The 20472-nt window shown below is 48.5% G+C and overlaps 1 protein-coding gene across 1 annotated transcript in view; it reads left to right on the forward strand.

Annotated features, from left to right (window-relative positions):
- drosha (drosha ribonuclease III) overlaps nucleotides 1-20472 on the forward strand; it is a 210482-nt gene that overhangs the window by 65849 nt on the left and 124161 nt on the right. Inside the window, exons 17-19 of the mRNA XM_072450415.1 lie at nucleotides 4670-4777; nucleotides 18667-18805; nucleotides 19554-19614. Of these exons, the coding sequence (XP_072306516.1) occupies nucleotides 4670-4777; nucleotides 18667-18805; nucleotides 19554-19614 (308 nt within the window). The remainder of the gene's footprint in view (nucleotides 1-4669; nucleotides 4778-18666; nucleotides 18806-19553; nucleotides 19615-20472) is intronic.

The following is a 20472-nucleotide window of genomic DNA, read 5'->3' on the forward strand; positions in this document are numbered from 1 at the left end:
ATTTTTCATTATTTAAAATGCCTTCACAGTCTCTTGGTGCTTTTAAAGTCATCGGATTGAAGGATTTAAGATGCATTTGTCCTCACTTGAGTCATCATTAGTTATATAATGTGTTTCCCAAAACATTAAACCAGCGATTATTCATATTTTCTTTTTATACAATTGAATAAAGATGTGAATTACCGTATTTTCCGGACTATAAGTCGCACCGTAGTATAAGTCGCACCAGCCAAAAAATGCATAATAGAGGAGAGAAAATCATATATAAGTCGCACTGGAGTATGAAATGCAGTTGCAAATGTGAAAATAACAAATAATATCACATAAGTATATAAGTACAAATATATGTAAGTCGCAGACCGGCCAAAACTATGAAAAAAGGTGCTGATCTCGTCTGAATGCTCAAAAAGACTTGTGTGGTAATTTCACTTCAATAATCCCGTCCGAATAGGGTTTATAGGAAGACAAAACCCGGAGTGTGGGGCCTCTATAATCTCCTGTATTTATGTGAGAAACACTGAATATAAGACATGAATACAACACAGAAAACATGAGTGTAACACGTGACGTTGGCGTGTTTCCGTGTTATTCGACTCATTAAAGGACCGACACTGAAGCAAAGGCTGTTGTGCCCACATTAACCCCGGCCCGCCTCCGAGAGAGAGAGATGCATGTTTTAATTAGACCGGCCGTACAAACGAAGGGGTGATGTGGCCAGGCCCCGCCGGCGACACGCCCGGGCTGCTATTCGCCCCGGGGGCCGTGACACGGGGGCCAAAGCGTCAGAACGGCCCCGGGACGACAACGACCGGCCAATTAACACGAGGGGAACCTGTGGAGAGAGAGAGGGGGAGGGAGGGAGGCAGAGAGAGAGAGAGGGGGGATGGAGGGAAAGGGAGGGAGAGAGGAGGGAGAGAGGGGGAGAGAGATGGAGGGGGAGAGGGGCAGAGGGGGAGAGTGAGAGGGGGAGAGAGAGAGGGGCAGAGGGGGAGAGAGAGAGGGGAAGGGGGAGAGGGGGAGAGAGAGAGCCTGTGTCCACCACCGCGAGAGGGCGAGAGATGGAGAGTACATGAGGAAGGGAGAAAGGGAGGGAAGTGGAGAGAAAAGAGTTTAGCGTTTTCTTTCTTTTTCTTTCTGGCAGTCTCTTCCCTCTCTCATTATCTCTCCTTTACCTCCCCACTCTCATCTCTCACTCTGTCCCTCCCTATCTTCCCTCCATCTCTCTTATTATCTCTTGGTTGGTCTCTTTACTCTAGTTAACTCTTCTCCTTTCCACTTCCTCTCTCTCTTCCTCTCTCTTTCCCCTCATTATCTCTCCCTTGCCTCCCCCCTCTCATCTCTCGCTCTGTCTGTCCCCGTCTTCCTTTCCCTCCTTCTCTCCATCATCGTTCTATCTTTTTCTCTTTGTCAGTGTCTTTCCTCTCTTTCCTCTCGTTATCTCTCCCTTGCCTCCCCCCTCTCATCTCTCGCTCTGTCCCTGCCTTCCCTCCATCTCTCTTCTCATCATCTTTATCTCTCCCCCTACTTCTTTCTTTCTCTCTCTCTCTCTCTCTGTCAGTCTCTTTCCTCTCTCGTTAACTCTTGTCCTTTCCACTTCCTCCACCTCTCCTCCTCTCATTCATTCCATCCATCATACCCTCTTCCCCCGTCTTGCCTCCGTCTTCCCTCCTTCTCTCTTCTCATCATCTTTCTCTCTCTCTCTGTCAGTCTCTTTCCTCTCTCGTTATCTCTTGTCCTTTCCACTTCCTCTCTCCTTTTCTCTCTCTTTCCTCTCGTTATCTCTCCCTTGCCTCCCCCCTCATCTCTCGCTCTGTCCCTGCCTTCCTTCCATCTCTCTTCTCATCATCTTTCTCTCTGCCCCTACTTCTTTCCCTCTCTCTTTCTCTCTCTCTCTCTTTCGCGCTTGTCAGTCTCTTTCCTCTCTCGTTAACTCTTGTCCTTTCCACTTCCTCCACTTCCCTTCCTCTCATCCATTCCATCCATCATCCCCTCTTCCCCTCTTCCCCCGTCTTCCCTCCATCTCTCCTCTCATCATCTTTCTCTCTCTCTCTGTCAGTCTCTTTCCTCTCTCATTATCTCTTGTCCTTTCCACTTCCTTTCCACTTCCTCTCCCTTCCTCTCCCTTGCTCTCTCTTCCTCTCCCTTCCTCCCTTCCTCTCCTTTGCTCTCTCTTCCTCTCCCTTCCTCTCCCTCTCCCCCTCGTCTTCCCCTCTTCCCCCTCTCTCTCCCCCGTCAGTGTTGGTCCGCTCGCCCACACTGTCAGCACGTCTTGATGGGCTTCGATTGGACCTGGGCCTGTCCAGAAAAATCGTGCGTTTCCACCGGCCTCTCCCGGCGCCCATCGGCTTTTTGATTATTTCATCTGTGTGTTGTCGTGCGCCACTTAATAAATAATGAGCCTTTGATGGATTTCCCCCCGCGCCTGTCTCCTCCCCCCCGCGCCTGTCTCCTCCCCCCCGCACCTGTCTCCTCCCCCTCCGCTGTCACATATCAACCATGTTCCGACACTTTTTTGCACATGTCCAATCTCGCCCTGGCTAATGTCATCTGGTCCGCTGCCCTCGCCGGCTCACGCTGCCCTCGCCGGCTCCTGCTCCTTCACTTTTCATACAAACTCCTCTTTTTTTTGTTTGACGAGCGCTCGGTGTAACGTCATGGCAACCGTACCCAGTGTTTTATCATTATTTTACACATGAATTACCGGTTCGAGCAATGGCGTAAACTGTTGTAGTTTTATATATTACATTTTTATCCTCTCTTTAAAAAAAATATTATTTGCTCTATTTTTTTATTATTTGTATTAGATATTCTTTTATATTTACATTATATATTTTTTGTGACGAGAGAGTGATAAAGAGAAAAAAGAAAGCATATATATAAGGACAAATATTACCGTATTTTCCGGGGTATAAGTCGCACCAGCCAAAAAATGCATAATAGAGAAGAAAAAAACATATATAAGTGGCACTGGAGAATGAAATGCGGTTGCAAGTGTGAAAATAACAAATAATATCACATATAAGTCGCTCCGGAGTATAAGTATTTAAGTATAAGTCGCACCCCGGCCAAAACTATGAAAAACGGTGCTACTTATAGTCCGGAAAATATGGTATGCATTATTTCTATTATCATCAGCCTTAAAACATACTTTACTAACCATCTTGTTTTCAGTGCGCAGTGTAACGTCATAGCAACCATATCCAGTGTTTTATTATTATTTAAAAAAAATAATTATTGGTTCGAGTAATGGCGTAAACTGTTTTAGTTTGTATTATTTGCATTTTTATCCTCTAAATGTACTTTTTGTGATGTGTTCTATTGTTTTTTTGTATTAGAGATATTCTTTTATATTTACATTATATATTTGTTGTGATGAGAGAGTACTTTGAGAGAGTACTTAATAATAAAAAAAAAAAGACCGGAACGTTTCTCTCAGATGCTCGGGATCCACGCAGGTGTACAGATCGTGATTAGAGCGAGTCTGGAGATGATTTATGGAGTTAAAAAACAGCAGAAGATTCTCAGGAGTGATGTCACAGGTAGAATATGACATCACAGATCGAGGAGATTCAGAACGGAGTGTTTCTGAGGCTCGGAGGGGAGAGGACTTTGTGTGAATGATGCTGAACGTGCTCCAGCCGAGTTTGTGACGAGGAACAGAGTGAGAACAGGGTGTTTAGCTTCATTCAAACTCGTTTTATTCATCCTGCTCACGAGCTCGTCTTCTCTGAGCTTCACAAAAACACCCAGTTTCAAATGTCCCAGATTTGTCACGTCAGAGGTGGAGCTCCGGACGTCTCCTGAGCTGTTTTCAAGCCCATAAATCCTCAAATCAGACTCTAGTCAGACTCAAATCAGATTCTAATCAGACTCGAATCAGATTCTAATAAGATTCTAATCAGACTTAAATCAGACTCGAATCAGACTTGAATCAGATTCTAATCAGACTTTAATCAGACTCGAATCAGATTCTAATCAGATTCTAATCAGACTTTAATCAGACTCGAATCAGATTCTAATCAGATTCTAATCAGACTTAAATCAGACTCGAATCAGACTCGAATACGATTCTAATACGATTCTAATCAGACTTAAATCAGACTCGAATCAGACTCGAATCAGATTCTAATCAGATTCTAATCAGACTTAAATCAGACTCGAATCAGACTCGAATCAGATTCTAATCAGATTCTAATCAGACTTAAATCAGACTCGAATCAGACTCGAATCAGATTCTAATCAGATTCTAATCAGACTTAAATCAGACTTAAATCAGACTCGAATCAGACTCGAATCAGATTCTAATCAGATTCTAATCAGACTTTAATCAGACTCGAATCAGATTCTAATCAGATTCTAATCAGACTTTAATCAGACTCATCACAATTGGCTAGCTTTGGTTTAGTTCCTCGTGGTAATTCCCTCTGCTGCCATTAGATGGATCGCTAACACCAACTTCTGACCAGAGAATGTATACGTTTTCAAAGTTCTAAAGGCACGAGACTGTTTTAAGGCCAATAAAGACACAAAATAATGCAAAATGTGTCCAAAAAACACAATTTGATGTTTTATTTTTTTGTCTTTCTCAACATCTGAATTTATGACTAATATTGTGAAATTGTGAAGTGTAGATTATATTTTGAATGTGTTTTTATCTCCTTGTTTGCAGCACGCCATGATGTTGCCCGTCCTCACGCACCACATCCGCTACCACCAGTGTCTCATGCACCTGGACAAGCTCATCGGCTACGTCTTCAAGGAACGCTGCCTCCTGCAGGTCAGTCACGGTACAGGACGCCGCCTCCTGCAGGTCAGTCACGGTACAGGACGCCGCCTCCTGCAGGTCAGTCACGGTACAGGACGCCGCCTCCTGCAGGTCAGTCGCGGTATAGGACGCCTCCTCCTGCAGGTCAGGACGCCGCCTCCTGCAGGTCAGTCACGGTACAGGACGCCGCCTCCTGCAGGTCAGTCACGGTACAGGACGCCGCCTCCTGCAGGTCAGTCACGGTACAGGACGCCGCCTCCTGCAGGTCAGTCACGGTACAGGACGCCGCCTCCTGCAGGTCAGTCACGGTACAGGACGCCGCCTCCTGCAGGTCAGTCACGGTACAGGACGCCGCCTCCTGCAGGTCATTCACGGTACAGGACGTTGCCTCCTGCAGGTCTGGACGCCGCCTCCTGCAGGTCAGTCGCGGTACAGGACCCTGCCTCCTGCAGGTCAGTCGCGGTACAGGACGCCTCCTCCTGCAGGTCAGTCGCGGTACAGGACGCCGCCTCCTGCAGGTCAGTCGCGGTACAGGACGCCGCCTCCTGCAGGTCGGTCGCGGTACAGGACGCCTCCTCCTGCAGGTCAGGACGCCGCCTCCTGCAGGTCAGTCGCGGTACAGGACGCCGCCTCCTGCAGGTCAGTCGCGGTACAGGACCCTGCCTCCTGCAGGTCAGTCGCGGTACAGGACGCCGCCTCCTGCAGGTCAGTCACGGTACAGGACGCCGCCTCCTGCAGGTCAGTCGCGGTACAGGACGCCTCCTCCTGCAGGTCAGGACGCCGCCTCCTGCAGGTCAGTCGCGGTACAGGACCCTGCCTCCTGCAGGTCAGTCGCGGTACAGGACGCCGCCTCCTGCAGGTCAGTCACGGTACAGGACGCCTCCTCCTGCAGGTCAGGACGCCGCCTTCTGCAGGTCAGTCGCGGTACAGGACCCTGCCTCCTGCAGGTCAGTCGCGGTACAGGACCCTGCCTCCTGCAAGTCAGTCGCGGTACAGGACGCCTCCTCCTGCAGGTCAGGACGCCGCCTCCTGCAGGTCAGTCGTGGTACAGGACGCCGCCTCCTGCAGGTCAGTCGCGGTACAGGACGCCGCCTCCTGCAGGTCGGTCGCGGTACAGGACGCCTCCTCCTGCAGGTCAGGACGCCGCCTCCTGCAGGTCGGTCGCGGTACAGGACGCCTCCTCCTGCAGGTCAGGACGCCGCCTCCTGCAGGTCAGTCGCGGTACAGGACGCCGCCTCCTGCAGGTCAGTCGCGGTACAGGACGCCGCCTCCTGCAGGTCAGTCACGGTACAGGACGCCGCCTCCTGCAGGTCAGTCACGGTACAGGACGCCGCCTCCTGCAGGTCAGGACGCCGCCTCCTGCAGGTCAGTCGCGGTACAGGACCCTGCCTCCTGCAGGTCAGTCGCGGTACAGGACGCCTCCTCCTGCAGGTCAGGACGCCGCCTCCTGCAGGTCAGTCGCGGTACAGGACCCTGCCTCCTGCAGATCAGTCGCGGTACAGGACGCCTCCTCCTGCAGGTCAGGACGCCGCCTCCTGCAGGTCAGTCGTGGTACAGGACGCCGCCTCCTGCAGGTCAGTCGCGGTACAGGACGCCGCCTCCTGAAGGTCGGTCGCGGTACAGGACGCCTCCTCCTGCAGGTCAGGACGCCGCCTCCTGCAGGTCGGTCGCGGTACAGGACGCCGCCTCCTGCAGGTCAGTCGCGGTACAGGACGCCGCCTCCTGCAGGTCAGGACGCCGCCTCCTGCAGGTCAGTCACGGTACAGGACGCCGCCTCCTGCAGGTCAGTCGCGGTACAGGACGCCGCCTCCTGCAGGTCATTCACGGTACAGGACGCCGCCTCCTGCAGGTCAGGACGCTGCCTCCTGCAGGTCAGTCTATTAAGTGATTATCACAGATCCCCTCTGCTCCTCCCCTCTGCTCTGCTCCTCAGCTTCTCTCCTCTCCTCCTCCCCTCTGCTCTGCTCTGCTCCTCAGCTTCTCTCCTCTCCTCCTCCCCTCTGCTCTGCTCCGCTCCTCAGCTTCTCTTCTTCTCTCCTCTCCTCCTCTCCTTCTCTCATCTCCTCCTCTCATCTCATCCGCTCTGCTCCTCAGCTCCTCATCTCCTCCTCTCCTCATCCCCTCTGCTCTGCTCCTCAGCTTCTCCTCTTCTCTCATCTCCTCCTCTCATCTCATCCGCTCTGCTCCTCAGCTCCTCATCTCCTCCTCTCCTCCTCCCCTCTGCTCTGCTCCTCAGCTTCTCCTCTTCTCTCATCTCCTCCTCTCATCTCATCTGCTATGCCCCTCAACTCCTCATCTCCACTCCTCCTCTCCTCTCATCCCCTCCTCTCCTCCTCTCCTCCTGTAGAGGAACATTACAGTTGGCGTCTCACACGTCTCACACAGGCCCTCGGTGAGTGTAGGTGACAGGGTTTTTGGACAAAACAACCTCCTCCGCTCGTCTTCTGTCAGCGCGGCTTCCTCAAGACACAACCCCTCTTCTTCTCTTCGCTCCTCTCTCCTGTCTCCTTCTCTCCACTCCTTTCCTTCTCTTCTCCTCCCCCTCTCCTCGCTGTATTGAGGAGCTGTCATAAGCTGAAACATTACAAATCGATGCCTCTGTAGCAGCTGTAGTTAAAGTTAGTTAAAAGGGGAGGAAGCGAGCCTGGCTGAGGTCCGTCCTCCTCCGCCTCGCTCTGCTTTGCTTGTTTATATGCGCACACTTGCACGCATCATCGATCGCCAAGGGCTTCTTTGGCGTCGCTAATGACGCGCTGTCGTTTTGAGGCTAAAGAGGCGACTTGTCTCCGGGTCGACTGACGGGAAACAGGCCGCCACAGACGGAGAATTTTTATTAATTTATGGTGTTTTTAAAAAAAAAATTGGACCACGAAAATAAGTACAATATATAACATTTTACAGTTTGTAAAAGTGTCAAGAGAAACATCAAAATTTTTCGTTATTATCAACATTAAAAACAACAGCAAAACCCTTTATAATTCACTAATAGCTCGCCGTTCTGCAAGTTTAAAGCCCCAACGTGTATTTATTTTTTCAGTCGATTTATATAAAACTTACCATTTTGAACTAATTTAAGCATTTAAAAAAAAAAAAAAAACACTTTCTGCTCAGTCCTTTCCTCGCCGCAGGGTTCAAAGCGTGGGGAAAGAGTAGCGGCTTATAGTATGAGTCGTTTTATCAACTGCAAACCCTAAACCTACGTCGCTATGTTAAGTTTTGGAACAAGACTATGTTGGCGGTCTTCTAACTTCTATGTCTGAACAAGCAGAGCGCGCAAATGTCCATACTAGCGATGTGCAAACGCAAAGTTAGATTTAGATATGAACTTCCTCCTTTCATAGTTTGCTCACCTGACTTTCCTCGGCGAGCGAGCCCACACACCGAATGCTAATCCGCCGGGATGAGAGTTGACAGCCCAGCTCTGCCTCTGTCTGCCGTCGTTATCCCATCGTCCGGTGTTGGGACCATGACACGGATCTCGCCGCTCGCTTCCCCCGTGTTTGTGTTTTCAAATGTCCTAGTCTGTCAGCGGCGGCCCCCCCTCCCCGTCAGCGGCTAACGCCCCTCCGCCCCTCCAGCCTCTGCACACGGCTCGCTGCTCGCTGACAGGAGTGGGGGGCCGTGTGCTTGTTTGTCCGGTCGTCTCTGTCCAAGTCGGCAGAGGTTTTGGAAAAGGGACTGTGAGTCTGAGCGCTGGACACCGCTGTGAGAGCATCATCAGATTCAAAGGAGTTGAATGATTTCCACAGCCGGTCCTCTTTGGGTGCGTGACTCGGAGATTAAATGATGATAGTTTTGGGCTATTAAGACACACGGCAAGGGTCACGGCAAGGGTCAAGGCAGTTCTTTGGAAATGGCTTTTTTTTTATGTGCTGTTGAAATTAATTGGATTGGATTATTCATACAGTAAAAAAATTGACATAAATCAGAACGGAGTGTGTTTGACTCGAGAAAGGGAGAGGACTGTCTAACCAGGAGTCCTCAAAATGGTGAGAATGAAGTTAAAGCCAACTCCAGGTCTGTTTTTGACGAGGAGACAGTGTTAAAACAAGAACAGGGTTAAAAGCATAATATGTGTCCTTTTAATATAGTAAAAATCAAGCACAGCACCATCCTCTGTCTCTCCTCCCCCCTTCTTCTGTCTCCTCCTTCCTCTTTTCCTTCCACCATCCTCTCTCTCTCCTCTCTCCAGCTTCGTTCTGTTTTTGAAGCCCCTGTACTCTCCCCCCGTGCTCCCCCTGCTTCAAACGCTCTGAACCTCCACAGCGGGACTCTCCGTCTCCTTAATCCTTCACTCGCTCCTCTCTCCTCCCCGTCGCTCCTCCTCCTCCTCTCTCCGCCCCACGCTGGCAGAACAAGAGCGACACGGCGCGTCTCCATCATTCATCTCGGCGAGCGGCTGAGCGTGTTGACGAGTGGCGGCTGCGAGCTCGACGGGCGCCGCCGCAGACTTGCTCCGTCATTCGGCCCTCGCGTTCCGTCCGCAGTACTGCTCCGATGGAGTCGTTTCAGTGTGCAAAGTATCCATACGAAGAGTCGTTAGCAGTATCCATATGAAGAGACGTTTGCAGTACTGCTCAGATCGAGTCGTTTGCAGTACTGCTCCGATCGAGTCGTTTGCAGTACTGCTCCGATCGAAGCGTTTGCAGTACTGCTCAGATCGAGGCGTTTGCATTACTGCTCAGATCGAAGCGTTTGCAGTACTGCTCAGATCGAGTCGTTGGCAGTACTGCTCCGATCGAGTCGTTTGCAGTACTGCTCCGATCGAAGCGTTTGCAGTACTGCTCAGATCGAGGCGTTTGCAGTACTGCTCAGATCGAAGCGTTTGCAGTACTGCTCAGATCGAAGCGTTGGCAGTACTGCTCAGATCGAAGCGTTTGCAGTACTGCTCAGATCGAAGCGTTTGCAGTACTGCTCCGATCGAGGCGTTGGCAGTACTGCTCCGATCGAGTCGTTTGCAGTACTGCTCCGATCGAGGCGTTTGCAGTACTGCTCCGATCGAGGCGTTTGCAGTACTGCTCCGATCGAGTCGTTGGCAGTACTGCTCCGATCGAGTCGTTTGCAGTACTGCTCCGATCGAGGCGTTTGCAGTACTGCTCCGATCGAGGCGTTTGCAGTACTGCTCCGATCGAGGCGTTGGCAGTACTGCTCCGATTGAGGCGTTTGCAGTACTGCTCCGATTGAGGCGTTTGCAGTACTGCTCCGATCGAGGCGTTTGCAGTACTGCTCCGATTGAGGCGTTCGCAGTACTGCTCCGATCGAGTTGTTTGCAGTACTGCTCCGATCGAGGCGTTTGCAGTACTGCTCCGATCGAGGCGTTTGCAGTACTGCTCCGATTGAGGCGTTTGCAGTACTGCTCCGATCGAGGCGTTTGCAGTACTGCTCCGATCGAGGCGTTTGCAGACGCCTGGACTGTTTCTTGTTTTTATTGTATATATATTTTTAAAAAATGGGAAAAAAAGAAGAAGAAAAAAGCATTGGGCAACACATCGAAGTTTAGATATAAACTATATCTTGAGCGTTGTTGTGACGGATGTGCTAAAATTGAGTGTCGAGTACATCGTTTATAGTAAATAAAAGAAATGCTACAAAAGGAAAAGTTATGAAGTAAACTTACAAATAAATGTTGAATGTGGTTATTTTTACACTTTATGATTCATTTTACAGACATTTTACATTTGTCTGATAATTAAACCAACAAATCCAACGGAAATCTGTTAAAACATCGACTTAGTATCGTCTGAATATCGTTCTCGGTAAACTCCATCTCCACTCCCATCCACTGGCTGCAGAGGGAATTTACGATGGGGAAATAAACAAAAGCTAGCTTCCCCCGACATGCTAATATAAGCACACGGGTCTGGTGAAGGTGTATGGACTTAAAAACGGCACGTGAGACCTCTGGATTTCTAATGATAGTTCTGGGAGGATCACAGAAAGTGTTTTGTGAGGCTCTGCCGGAGTCGACCCCGTAAACGAGATCTTCGGTTTAAAAAGTGATAACGTAACAAATACGACGAACAAATCACGTCTGTGTGTGTTTTATTTGTCACTTCTGAACATTAAATCATCGCGATAAATGGGCGTGGCCTTGATCAAGCGCTATCTAAGTGCGTTCTGTGAGCGTGAGTAATAATAATAATAAAAAAAAAAACATTCAGTCTTCAGAAAACTGTCGTACTGTCATTGTACATTTGCTGTATTTTCAACACCATCTGCCGGAGCCCGAGTTGCAACTGGAGAGAACTATTCCTCCCTTAATTCTTAACCACGAGACGCAAATATCAGGCGTGTTAAAATAATAAATTGAAAGAAGGTTTAAAGAGGAAAACGCTGCTAAAACACTCGCCATCTGCCCGTGATTAAACTAGCATCGTCAACATGATCGACGCCTGTTCTGAGATGACGTATCCTCCAGCTTCACGCTCACTTTTCATGTCAAATTCATCAGCAAAATCATCCTTAAAAAAAACTCAAATCTGCTTATTTTCGCTCGCTTTTTGACACGGAATTAACGCCATCTGTTGTTTTTGTCACAATTGTGGATAGAACAATTACAGAACGGATGTATTTCTGTCGTCAAAATGTAGAAAAAGTTGCGCTACAAATGTTTAAAAAAGCCCCAAAAAAAACTGAGTAAGCGACCATCTGCCGACGCCGCGCTTAAACTAATTGAGTGTTGTTGAGGCCCGGACAACATTGTGAACGCTTTAATCTCCTTGGGTTTTTGTGCGTCGGCGAGAAGGAGCCGAGCCCTCTCCTTCTCCAATCCTAATGGCGGCGTTTGACTTGAGGAGGCCATTTTCCGTCATTTCGTCCTCCTCCAGCGTCGCGCTCGAGAGGGGCATTTTGTACTTTACCAAGACTCTTCTCTGGCCCCAACTTTTCATAAGAACGAGCCACGAGGAGCTGCAGATGAGGGAAAAACAGCTTCAGTCTTTGTACAAGTTCTGCTCTGACACTTATAAAAGGTGGATTCTGTAGATGAGAGAGGCACTGATGACGTGCTGTTCGGCTGATGAGGGGAAAATACAGGTCTTTTGTTGTGGTATTGACAAAAACAAAGTTGTATCTCACAAAGTAAATGGTTACCCGGAATGGATTGAGACTAAGACTGATCGGCTCCAAACCATGTCCAAAACCAGACTAAAATGGAGCAGGACTCATGGTTAAACTGGGAAAGAGCTACGGGTCTCAAACATGACTTAATCTAGTTTAAATCCAGTTCATACCCGGCCTAAAGCGGGTCTAAATCTGGTCCAGGTCAAAACAAGGACAAAATAAAGTTGAAAATCAGGTGGAGTGGCGATATCGAGGGTCTCAAATGTGACTAAATACAGTATAAACCAGGGCTAAACCACAAGGTCACAAACATTACTTGATGCATTCTAAATTCAGCCTGACCCATAACTCTAAATCTGGTCTAAACCAGGTCTAAAACCGGTTTAAAGTTGTTGTAAAGTTAGTTGAAAAATCAAGTGTAAACCCGGTCCAGTTACAGTTAGTCTCACACGTTACTTAACTAGGTCCAAACCGCACGGCCTTAAACTGTACTTTATCTGTTCTAAACCCGGTCTAAACCTGACCTAGACCAGGTCTGAGGGGGCTTCACACATGCAACACATGAACCAGGACTAGAGCAGGGCCAGTCTACATCAAGTTTTACAAGTGTAAAAGTCTCTCCTAAAGTAAGTCTCTCCTTCCCGGTGTCTCCTCCACAGTCTCTCCTTCTCAGTCTTTCCTTCCCAGTCCTTCCTCCACAGTCTCTCCTTCCTAGTCTTTCCTTCCCAGTGTCTCCTTCCCAGTCTCTCCTCCACAGTCTCTCCTTCCCAGTGTCTCCTCCACAGTCTCTCCTCCACAGTCTCTCCTTCCCAGTCTCTCCTTCCCAGTCTCTCCTCCACAGTCTCTCCTTCCCAGTCTCTCCTCCACAGTCTCTCCTTCCCAGTGTCTCCTCCACAGTCTTTCCTCCACAGTCTCTCCTTCCCAGTCTCTCCTTCCCAGTCTCTCCTCCACAGTCTCTCCTTCCCAGTGTCTCCTCCACAGTCTTTCCTCCACAGTCTCTCCTTCCCAGTCTTTCCTTCCTCAGTCTCTCCTTCCCAGTCTCTCCTCCACAGTCTCTCCTTCCCAGTCTCTCCTCCACAGTCTCTCCTTCCCAGTCTCTCCTCCACAGTCTCTCCTTCCCAGTCTCTCCTCCACAGTCTCTCCTTCCCAGTGTCTCCTCCACAGTCTTTCCTCCACAGTCTCTCCTTCCCAGTCTCTCCTCCACAGTCTCTCCTTCCCAGTCTCTCCTCCACATTCTCTCCTTCCCAGTGTCTCCTCCACAGTCTTTCCTCCACAGTCTCTCCTTCCCAGTCTCTCCTTCCCAGTCTCTCCTCCACAGTCTCTCCTTCCCAGTGTCTCCTCCACAGTCTTTCCTCCACAGTCTCTCCTTCCCAGTCTCTCCTTCCCAGTCTCTCCTCCACAGTCTCTCCTTCCCAGTGTCTCCTCCACAGTCTTTCCTCCACAGTCTCTCCTTCCCAGTCTTTCCTTCCTCAGTCTCTCCTTCCCAGTCTCTCCTCCACAGTCTCTCCTTCCCAGTCTTTCCTCCACAGTCTCTCCTTCCCAGCCCTCCAAACCTCTGCCTGTCTTGGATTCTTGCTTGTGCTGTTTTTATCTTCAGACCCTTTGGCTAAACGCAATGTTCACAAAGGGTCTGAAGAACTGCAGAATAACCGATGGGCAAAACACCTCCACAAAGTTATTCTTACAGCGCCACGAGGCTGAGCGATGCATCGGTGGGTTAACGAGACAAAAAAGCAAAGGAAATGGACCGTATAAAAAATCTAGGTGTCATTTTACGTGTATCTTTACCTCGGTGAGTAAAGAGCTCAGGCGCAAACAAAGCATTGAGTGTTTTTTGTGTTAAATGATGAAAAGTGTGAATGGTTTATGTTCCGAAAGTTAAAATTGAAAGTGGAGCTCGGCGACGTTGACCAAAATCTCGACATTTTTTGGCGTATCCCGCCTTTGAGCCTCTACAAAAGCAAACCTTCGCTCTCAAATGTTGATTTACGACTCACAAACGTAATAAATAACGACGTAGCAATGCCCGGGTCGCTACATCTACTTTTCTACTTGCTCCTCGTTTTTCTTCCGACAACTGAAATACAAAAAGTCGTCGAAACGTCTCTCCGAGGTTCGCGTTCTGACCCCCGACCGCCGAAGACACCTGAGGATCACGTCCCATCGAGATTCTGGATGATTAGCGTGTTTGCTCAAAGGACCGGCTTCAACTCTCAAACCCGTCAAGGCTGTCGTCGTCGAGAAGATGACGTTTAGACGCAAAAAAATAAATTTAACTGCCGCGAAATAATCTGAAACTCTGCGTGAAGCAACTGGAAACGCGGCGTGAAGCGACTGGAAACACGGCCCAGCTGGAGGCGCCTGGACGTTATCAATCTCACATTAGCCGCGCGCTAATCTCCACCCGAATGTGAAGCTCTTAACTCCAGTTTCGCTCGCTTTTTCCACAACGCCGCTCTCTTTTTTCACACGACTTCAGATCAATTTCAGGCTCCAGTGACGTAGTTATGTTTAAAAAAGAAGAAGCCGTTTCATTATTCAGAGGTCGCGTGAACACGGGCCGGTCCCGCCGCCATCGCTCTGCCATTGTAGCTTAGCCAAGGGGGAAACGGGTTATTCAACTGGACACGAGTTAAAATCATGTTGTTCACATCGCCGTGGCAACGGGGCAATGGAAAATGGTAATAAAAGCCAGTTCCATTTGTGAGCGCGGCGTCGGGCTCAGCTGTGATGGATCGGGAGAGGGAGAGAGAGCACGTTTGGAGAAGGAAACACTGCGGGATTCAAGTACACTTCGGTTAAAGACGCGACGCGTAACTTTCCCGGAGACGAGTCCCGGCCACTTGCTCGACTGAGAGGAGTTATTTACAGGTCGTTTACAGGTCGAGAGTGCACTTTTTAAGCTTAAATGCATTATAATCTGAAGGAAATACTGGCCAAAGTAACAAAAGTGATTGGTTGTCATTGGCGACTGGACAAAATTGTGTTGGTGATTTCATCTAGGAATGTGCAAATCTATCAATCATGTAAATACCAGCTGTTCTGATTCATGGGACTGATACGGCTCTGAACAGGGATGGTATTGCTAAGCAGGATCAATAATAGTGATGGTATCGATCAATCCTTATAGAGTCTGTACTTTCTGCGGTTAGCGCTCTTGCCTCCCAAGAAGGAGATCATGGGTTCGATTCCCAGGCCAGACCAGCATCACATGATCTCTCTGGGTGGAGTCTGCATGTTCTCCCCGTGTTACCGTGGGTTCTCTCCGGGTTCTCCGGCTCCTCCCACCGTCCAAAGACATGTATGTGTTAGGTAAAATTGGCAACTCTAAATTGGCCCAATGAAGTGAGAGTGAATGTTTATCAGTAATGTCTATGTCTCTGTGTTGGCCACTGTCCAGGGTGTGCCCCGCCTAAGGCCCAAAGTCACTGGGTTGGGCTCCAGTCACCCGCGACCCCGAAAGGGAACAACCGGTAGAAAATGGATAACAATTTACAATTATTTTCTCCACTCTGAAACGGGTATGAATGATTTATAAAAAAAAAAAAAAATTCAACTAACGAATTAGAACTTATTTTTAAAAGATTTAGAATGTGTATTGCAGGAGCAGCTTTATTTTGTATCGATTAAATAAATGGCCGACATCATGTGCAGCCTCATGTTCACCCTCAGATCTTCTTTTACATTATATCTGCTCTGGGGCTAAACAAAAAATGACATTATTACATGAAAACAATGAGTAGTTTCCCATTTAAGGACCACAAATACAGTCTAAGGCCTCATTGTGTCTCAGTAAAGAGGTTGTTTGGGTCTTTTTTTGGAACATGCTGATTTAAAACGTTGTGTTTCTGGCAGACGGGTTAGCGTCGCCCGGGAGACGGTCGTGGAGCTTTTGCAGGTGCAGAAACGTGACACCAGCAGCGGCGCTTGAGAATAAACATCTGTGTAAACCAGAGAACGTCTGAAATATGAAGTGTCTCCGCAGGTGTTTAGCGTGGAAGGAAGTTCACCGAGCCAGAAGGAGAAACTTCCATTTCCATGTTTTCTCTTTATTTCTCCTCAAAGTTTTGTCCTCGGACTCTTCATATTGCTGCATTCTTCAGTCTAAACTCGTCGGCCATAATATGTTTTTCTCTCTCGTCTGCTCTTAAATTGAGAAAGAAAATTTCGTATTTGTGGCACATTACCCGGCAAACAATAGTCTTCTTTTTTTTAGTTTTCAACATTTTTTCACGCTTCATTTTCAAGAAACGGATCGATTTCTCAAACACTCTGGTTCTTGAATGTGTTTGACTCATTTTCTTTTTTATTATTGAACTATTAACTTCCATCCATCCATCCATCCATTTTCTGCCGCTTATCCGGGGCCGGGTCGCGGGGGCAGCAGTCTGAGAAGGGACTCCCAGACTTCCTTCTCCCCAGACACTTCCTCTAACTCCTCCGGGGGGATCCCGAGGCGTTCCCAGGCCAGCCGGGAGACATAGTCTCTCCAGCCTGTCCTGGGTCTTCTCCGGGGCCTCTTCCCGGTGGGACATGCCTGAAACACCTCCCGAGGGAGGCGCCCAGGAGGCATCTGGAACAGATGCCCGAGCCACCTCAGCTGGCTCCTCTCGACGTGGAGGAGCAGCGGCTCTACTCCGAGCTCCCCCCGTGTGGCCGAGCTCCTCACCTTATCTCTAAGGGAGCGCCCAGCCACACGGCGGAGGAAACTCATTTCGACCGCTTGTATCCGCGATCTTGTTCTTTCGGTCATTACCCAAAGCTCATGACCATAGGTGAGGGTAGGAACGTAGACCGACCGGTAAACAGAGAGCTTTGCCTTTCGGCTCAGCTCCCTCTTCACCACAACAGTCCGATGCAGCGACTGCATCACTGCAGCCGCTGCACCGATCCGCCTGTCGATCTCACGCTCCATCCTTCCCTCACTCGTGAACAAGACCCCGAGATACTTGAACTCCTCCACTTGGGGCAAGGACTCCCCACCCACCTGGAGAGGGCAAGCCACCTTTTTCCGGTCGAGAACCATGGCCTCGGATTTGGAGGTGCTGATTCACATCCCAGCCGCTTCACACTCGGCTGCAAACCGTCCCAGTGCATGTTGCAGGTCCGGGTTTGATGGAGCCATCAGGACAACATCGTCTGCAAACAGCAGAGATGAGATCCTGTGGCCCCCAAACCGGACACCCTCCGACCCCTGACTGCGCCTAGAAATTCTGTCCATAAAAATTATGAACAGAACCGGTGACAAAGGGCAGCCCTGGCGGAGTCCAACATGCACTGGGAACAGGTCTGACTTACTGCCGGCAATGCGAACACAGCTCCTGCTCCAGTCATACAGGGACCGGACAGCCCTGAGCAAAGGGCCCCGGACCCCGTACTCCCGGAGCACCCCCCAAAGGACACCCCGAGGGACACGGTCGAAAGCCTTCTCCAGATCCACAAAGCACATGTGGACTGGTTGGGCAAACTCCCATGAACCCTCGAGCACCCGATGGAGGGTATAGAGCTGGTCCAGTCTTCCAAGACCAGGACGAAAACCACTCTGCTCCTCCTGAATCCGAGGTTCGACTATCGGTCGGATTCTCCTCTCCAGTACCTGGAATAGACCTTACCCGGGAGGCTGAGGAGTGTGATCCCTCTGTAGTTGGAACACACCCTCCGGTCCCCCTTCTTAAACAGAGGGACCACCACCCCGGTCTGCCAGTCCAGAGGCACGGTCCCCGACCGCCACGCGATGTTGCAGAGACGTGTCAACCAAGACAGTCCTACAACATCCAGATACTTTAGGTACTCAGGGCGGATCTCATCCACCCCCGGAGCCCTGCCACCGAGGAGTTTGCGAACAACCTCAGTGACTTCAGCTTGGGTGATGGATGAGCCAGCCTCCGAGTCCCCGGTCTCTACTTCCTCTTCGGAAGACGTGACTGAGGGATTAAGGAGATCCTCAAAGTATTCCTTCCACCGTCCGACGACATCCCCAGTCGAGGTCAGCAGGCCTCCACCCGCACCGTAAATGGTGTTGGTGAGGCACTGCTTCCCTCTCCTGAGGCGGCGGACGGTTTGCCAGAATTTCTTTGGTGCCGACCGATAGTCCTCCTCCATGGCCTCCCCGAACTCCTCCCAGGCCCGAGTTTTTGCCTCTGCGACAGCACGAGCCGCGGCTCGCTTGGCCTGCCGATACCCGTCGATGACCTCCGGAGACCCACAAGCCAGAGTGTATTTTAACTTGAGATATAGTTTTCATGGTGTGATTATTTGGGCAATGGGTTAGGGTTAGGGGTAGGGTCTGGGGTCTCGTAGAAAAGTGTACTACGAGACCCCAGGCCAGAAATGTGACACGAGCCATGTTTCAACTGGCCCTGCTTTCTTAATAAATAAAATTAAAATCTTACCTAAATCATACGTTTTAACCCTGAGGTCGATCTGAGCGAGTCACAAAAAGTCGTTTAGTAATTCCAGTGTGTGTGTGTGTGTGTGTGTGTGTGTGTGAGGGGCGTGGCTAAAGTAACAGTTTTGCCTCATTTCTTTGACTTCTCTCAAAGCCTCTACGCCGCCTTTGAACCTCTCTTTATGTCATACTTTGGATCATGTCAGACGCATTATGACCTGGAAATATCAGATTTTGGCTCTTGACAAAGCGAGTGCCGTGCTACACTACTAAAAAGCAACAAAATGTGAACAAATAAGTGTTTAAAAGCGGCAAAAACGTGACTATAAGTGACAGAACCAGTCGTACTTGACCAGTCGTACTTGACCAGTCGTACTTGTCCAGTCGTGCTTGACCTCTAGTGTCCTGGGTGAAATGGCTGTTTGTAAGTGTCTTGCTTCCTGTTTTGCAGTTGGCCATGACGCACCCGAGTCACCACCTGAACTTCGGCATGAACCCGGACCACGCCCGAAACTCTCTCTCCAACTGCGGCATCCGGCAGCCCAAATATGGCGACAGGAAGGTGCACCACATGTACATGCGGAAAAAGGGTGGGTCCAGTTCATCAAACCATGTACTCAATCTGAAAAAGAGCTTGAATTAAGTCGTATTCATCTTAAGTATTAAGTATAGTCTTAGTATATTTTGAGTAAGTTTTATTTTAAAGTGCGTTTGACAGGTTTTTACAATTTTATAATTTTGACTTTATTTGTTGTACATAAAAATAATAGTTTTACACCAATCAAGCAGGTATTTCTGGAGAAAACGCTGAAAAATCTGCAGAAACTCATTCAAAGTTTATGCAGAATTTACACAGAGAAACAACTTTTTTGAAACATTAATTCAACAAAATAAAGTCGCTCTCATTTATTTTTATTTGTCTAATTACTTAAAAAAAAAATATTATTGGATTAGTTTTAGCCCAGTGTTTTTTGGGTAATTTCTTAGTGTGATGTCATCAATTTCAAACAAAGTAAAATTATAAACGTCATTAAATGAGCTATTCTGGGATAAAAACATTTTAATTTCTTAGCAAAATTCTAAATATATTTATCTTAACTGCATTTTAGTTCAATAATTTGTTCAATAATTAGTTCGACCTGTAGGGGGCGCTTTAAGTATTGACAATCTTACTTTAAGTTCGTCATAACGTACCCACAACAAGAGAAACACGACTTATTTAAAGCTATTTTTAACTTCTTATCTTCTGAACGCTCAAACTTTTTCTGTGTTTTTAATCGCTGAATGTCCCTCCCGCCGCGCTCACCTCGCCGCCCTCTGCGTCATCTGTTATTCCAGGCATCAACACGCTGATTAACATCATGTCTCGACTGGGCCAGGACGACCCCTCCCCCTCCAGGTAACGGCTCACCTGCGGAGCGTTATCTGGCTCGCCCCGCGGGCCGCCGATCGCACGCGGACCCCGGCGATGGGCGTGGCCCGCGGGCACACGCTGGGCACACGCCGGGCACACGCTGGCAGCCAAATTAAGTCCGGCTGTGAGCGGAAAGACATCGCCGGGAAAGTGAAATGTGCTAATTTTAACAGTTTTTAATCAAAGCGGAACACGGGCTGAGCAGGTCAACTCTTTTCTGTTTGTTTACTCATTTAACACTGCGCTTTTCTTTTCATTAGTTTCATCAGATTTATAACGTTTAATCCAAGTGCATTTTTATTTAAATTTTTCTTTGTTTTTCTCCATTTAAAAAAATCAAAATGACACGGTTTAAATAGTCAATGTGTAGATTTTCAAGTCTTAAAAGCAGAACTAAGTAAAAAAGAGCTCCCCCTGCAGGTCCTTGGTGACAACACATGCTCAGTTTGTTCCCCACACATTCATTTTTTCCCCCCACATTTTGTTTTTTTCTTTATCATAATAAGACGGTATCAATTTTGTCTATTCTGATTTTTAACGTTAAATCCAAGTGAATTTTTAATGCAAAATTTCAGCTTTTTTAAAATGTATTTTTTTTTTTACCTTTTCATTGTGTTTTTCTCCGTTTAAAAAAATCATAGTGACACAGTTTAAATAGTCAATGTGTAGATTTTCAAGTCTTAAAAGCAGAACTAAGTAAAAAAGAGCTCCCCCTGCAGGTCCCTGGTGACAACACCATGTTTATGGTTTATCATAATAAGACGTTATAATCACGTACACAAACCTATGACGTTGCCAAATATAAAAAAGCGAGGGTTTCTCAGGAGAGTCGTCATCTTTGCG

Source organism: Eucyclogobius newberryi, unplaced genomic scaffold (assembly GCF_026437365.1).
Source record: "Eucyclogobius newberryi isolate DKJ021-1_F unplaced genomic scaffold, fEucNew1.0.hap1 SCAF_18, whole genome shotgun sequence".
Lineage (NCBI taxonomy): Eukaryota > Metazoa > Chordata > Actinopteri > Gobiiformes > Gobiidae > Eucyclogobius > Eucyclogobius newberryi.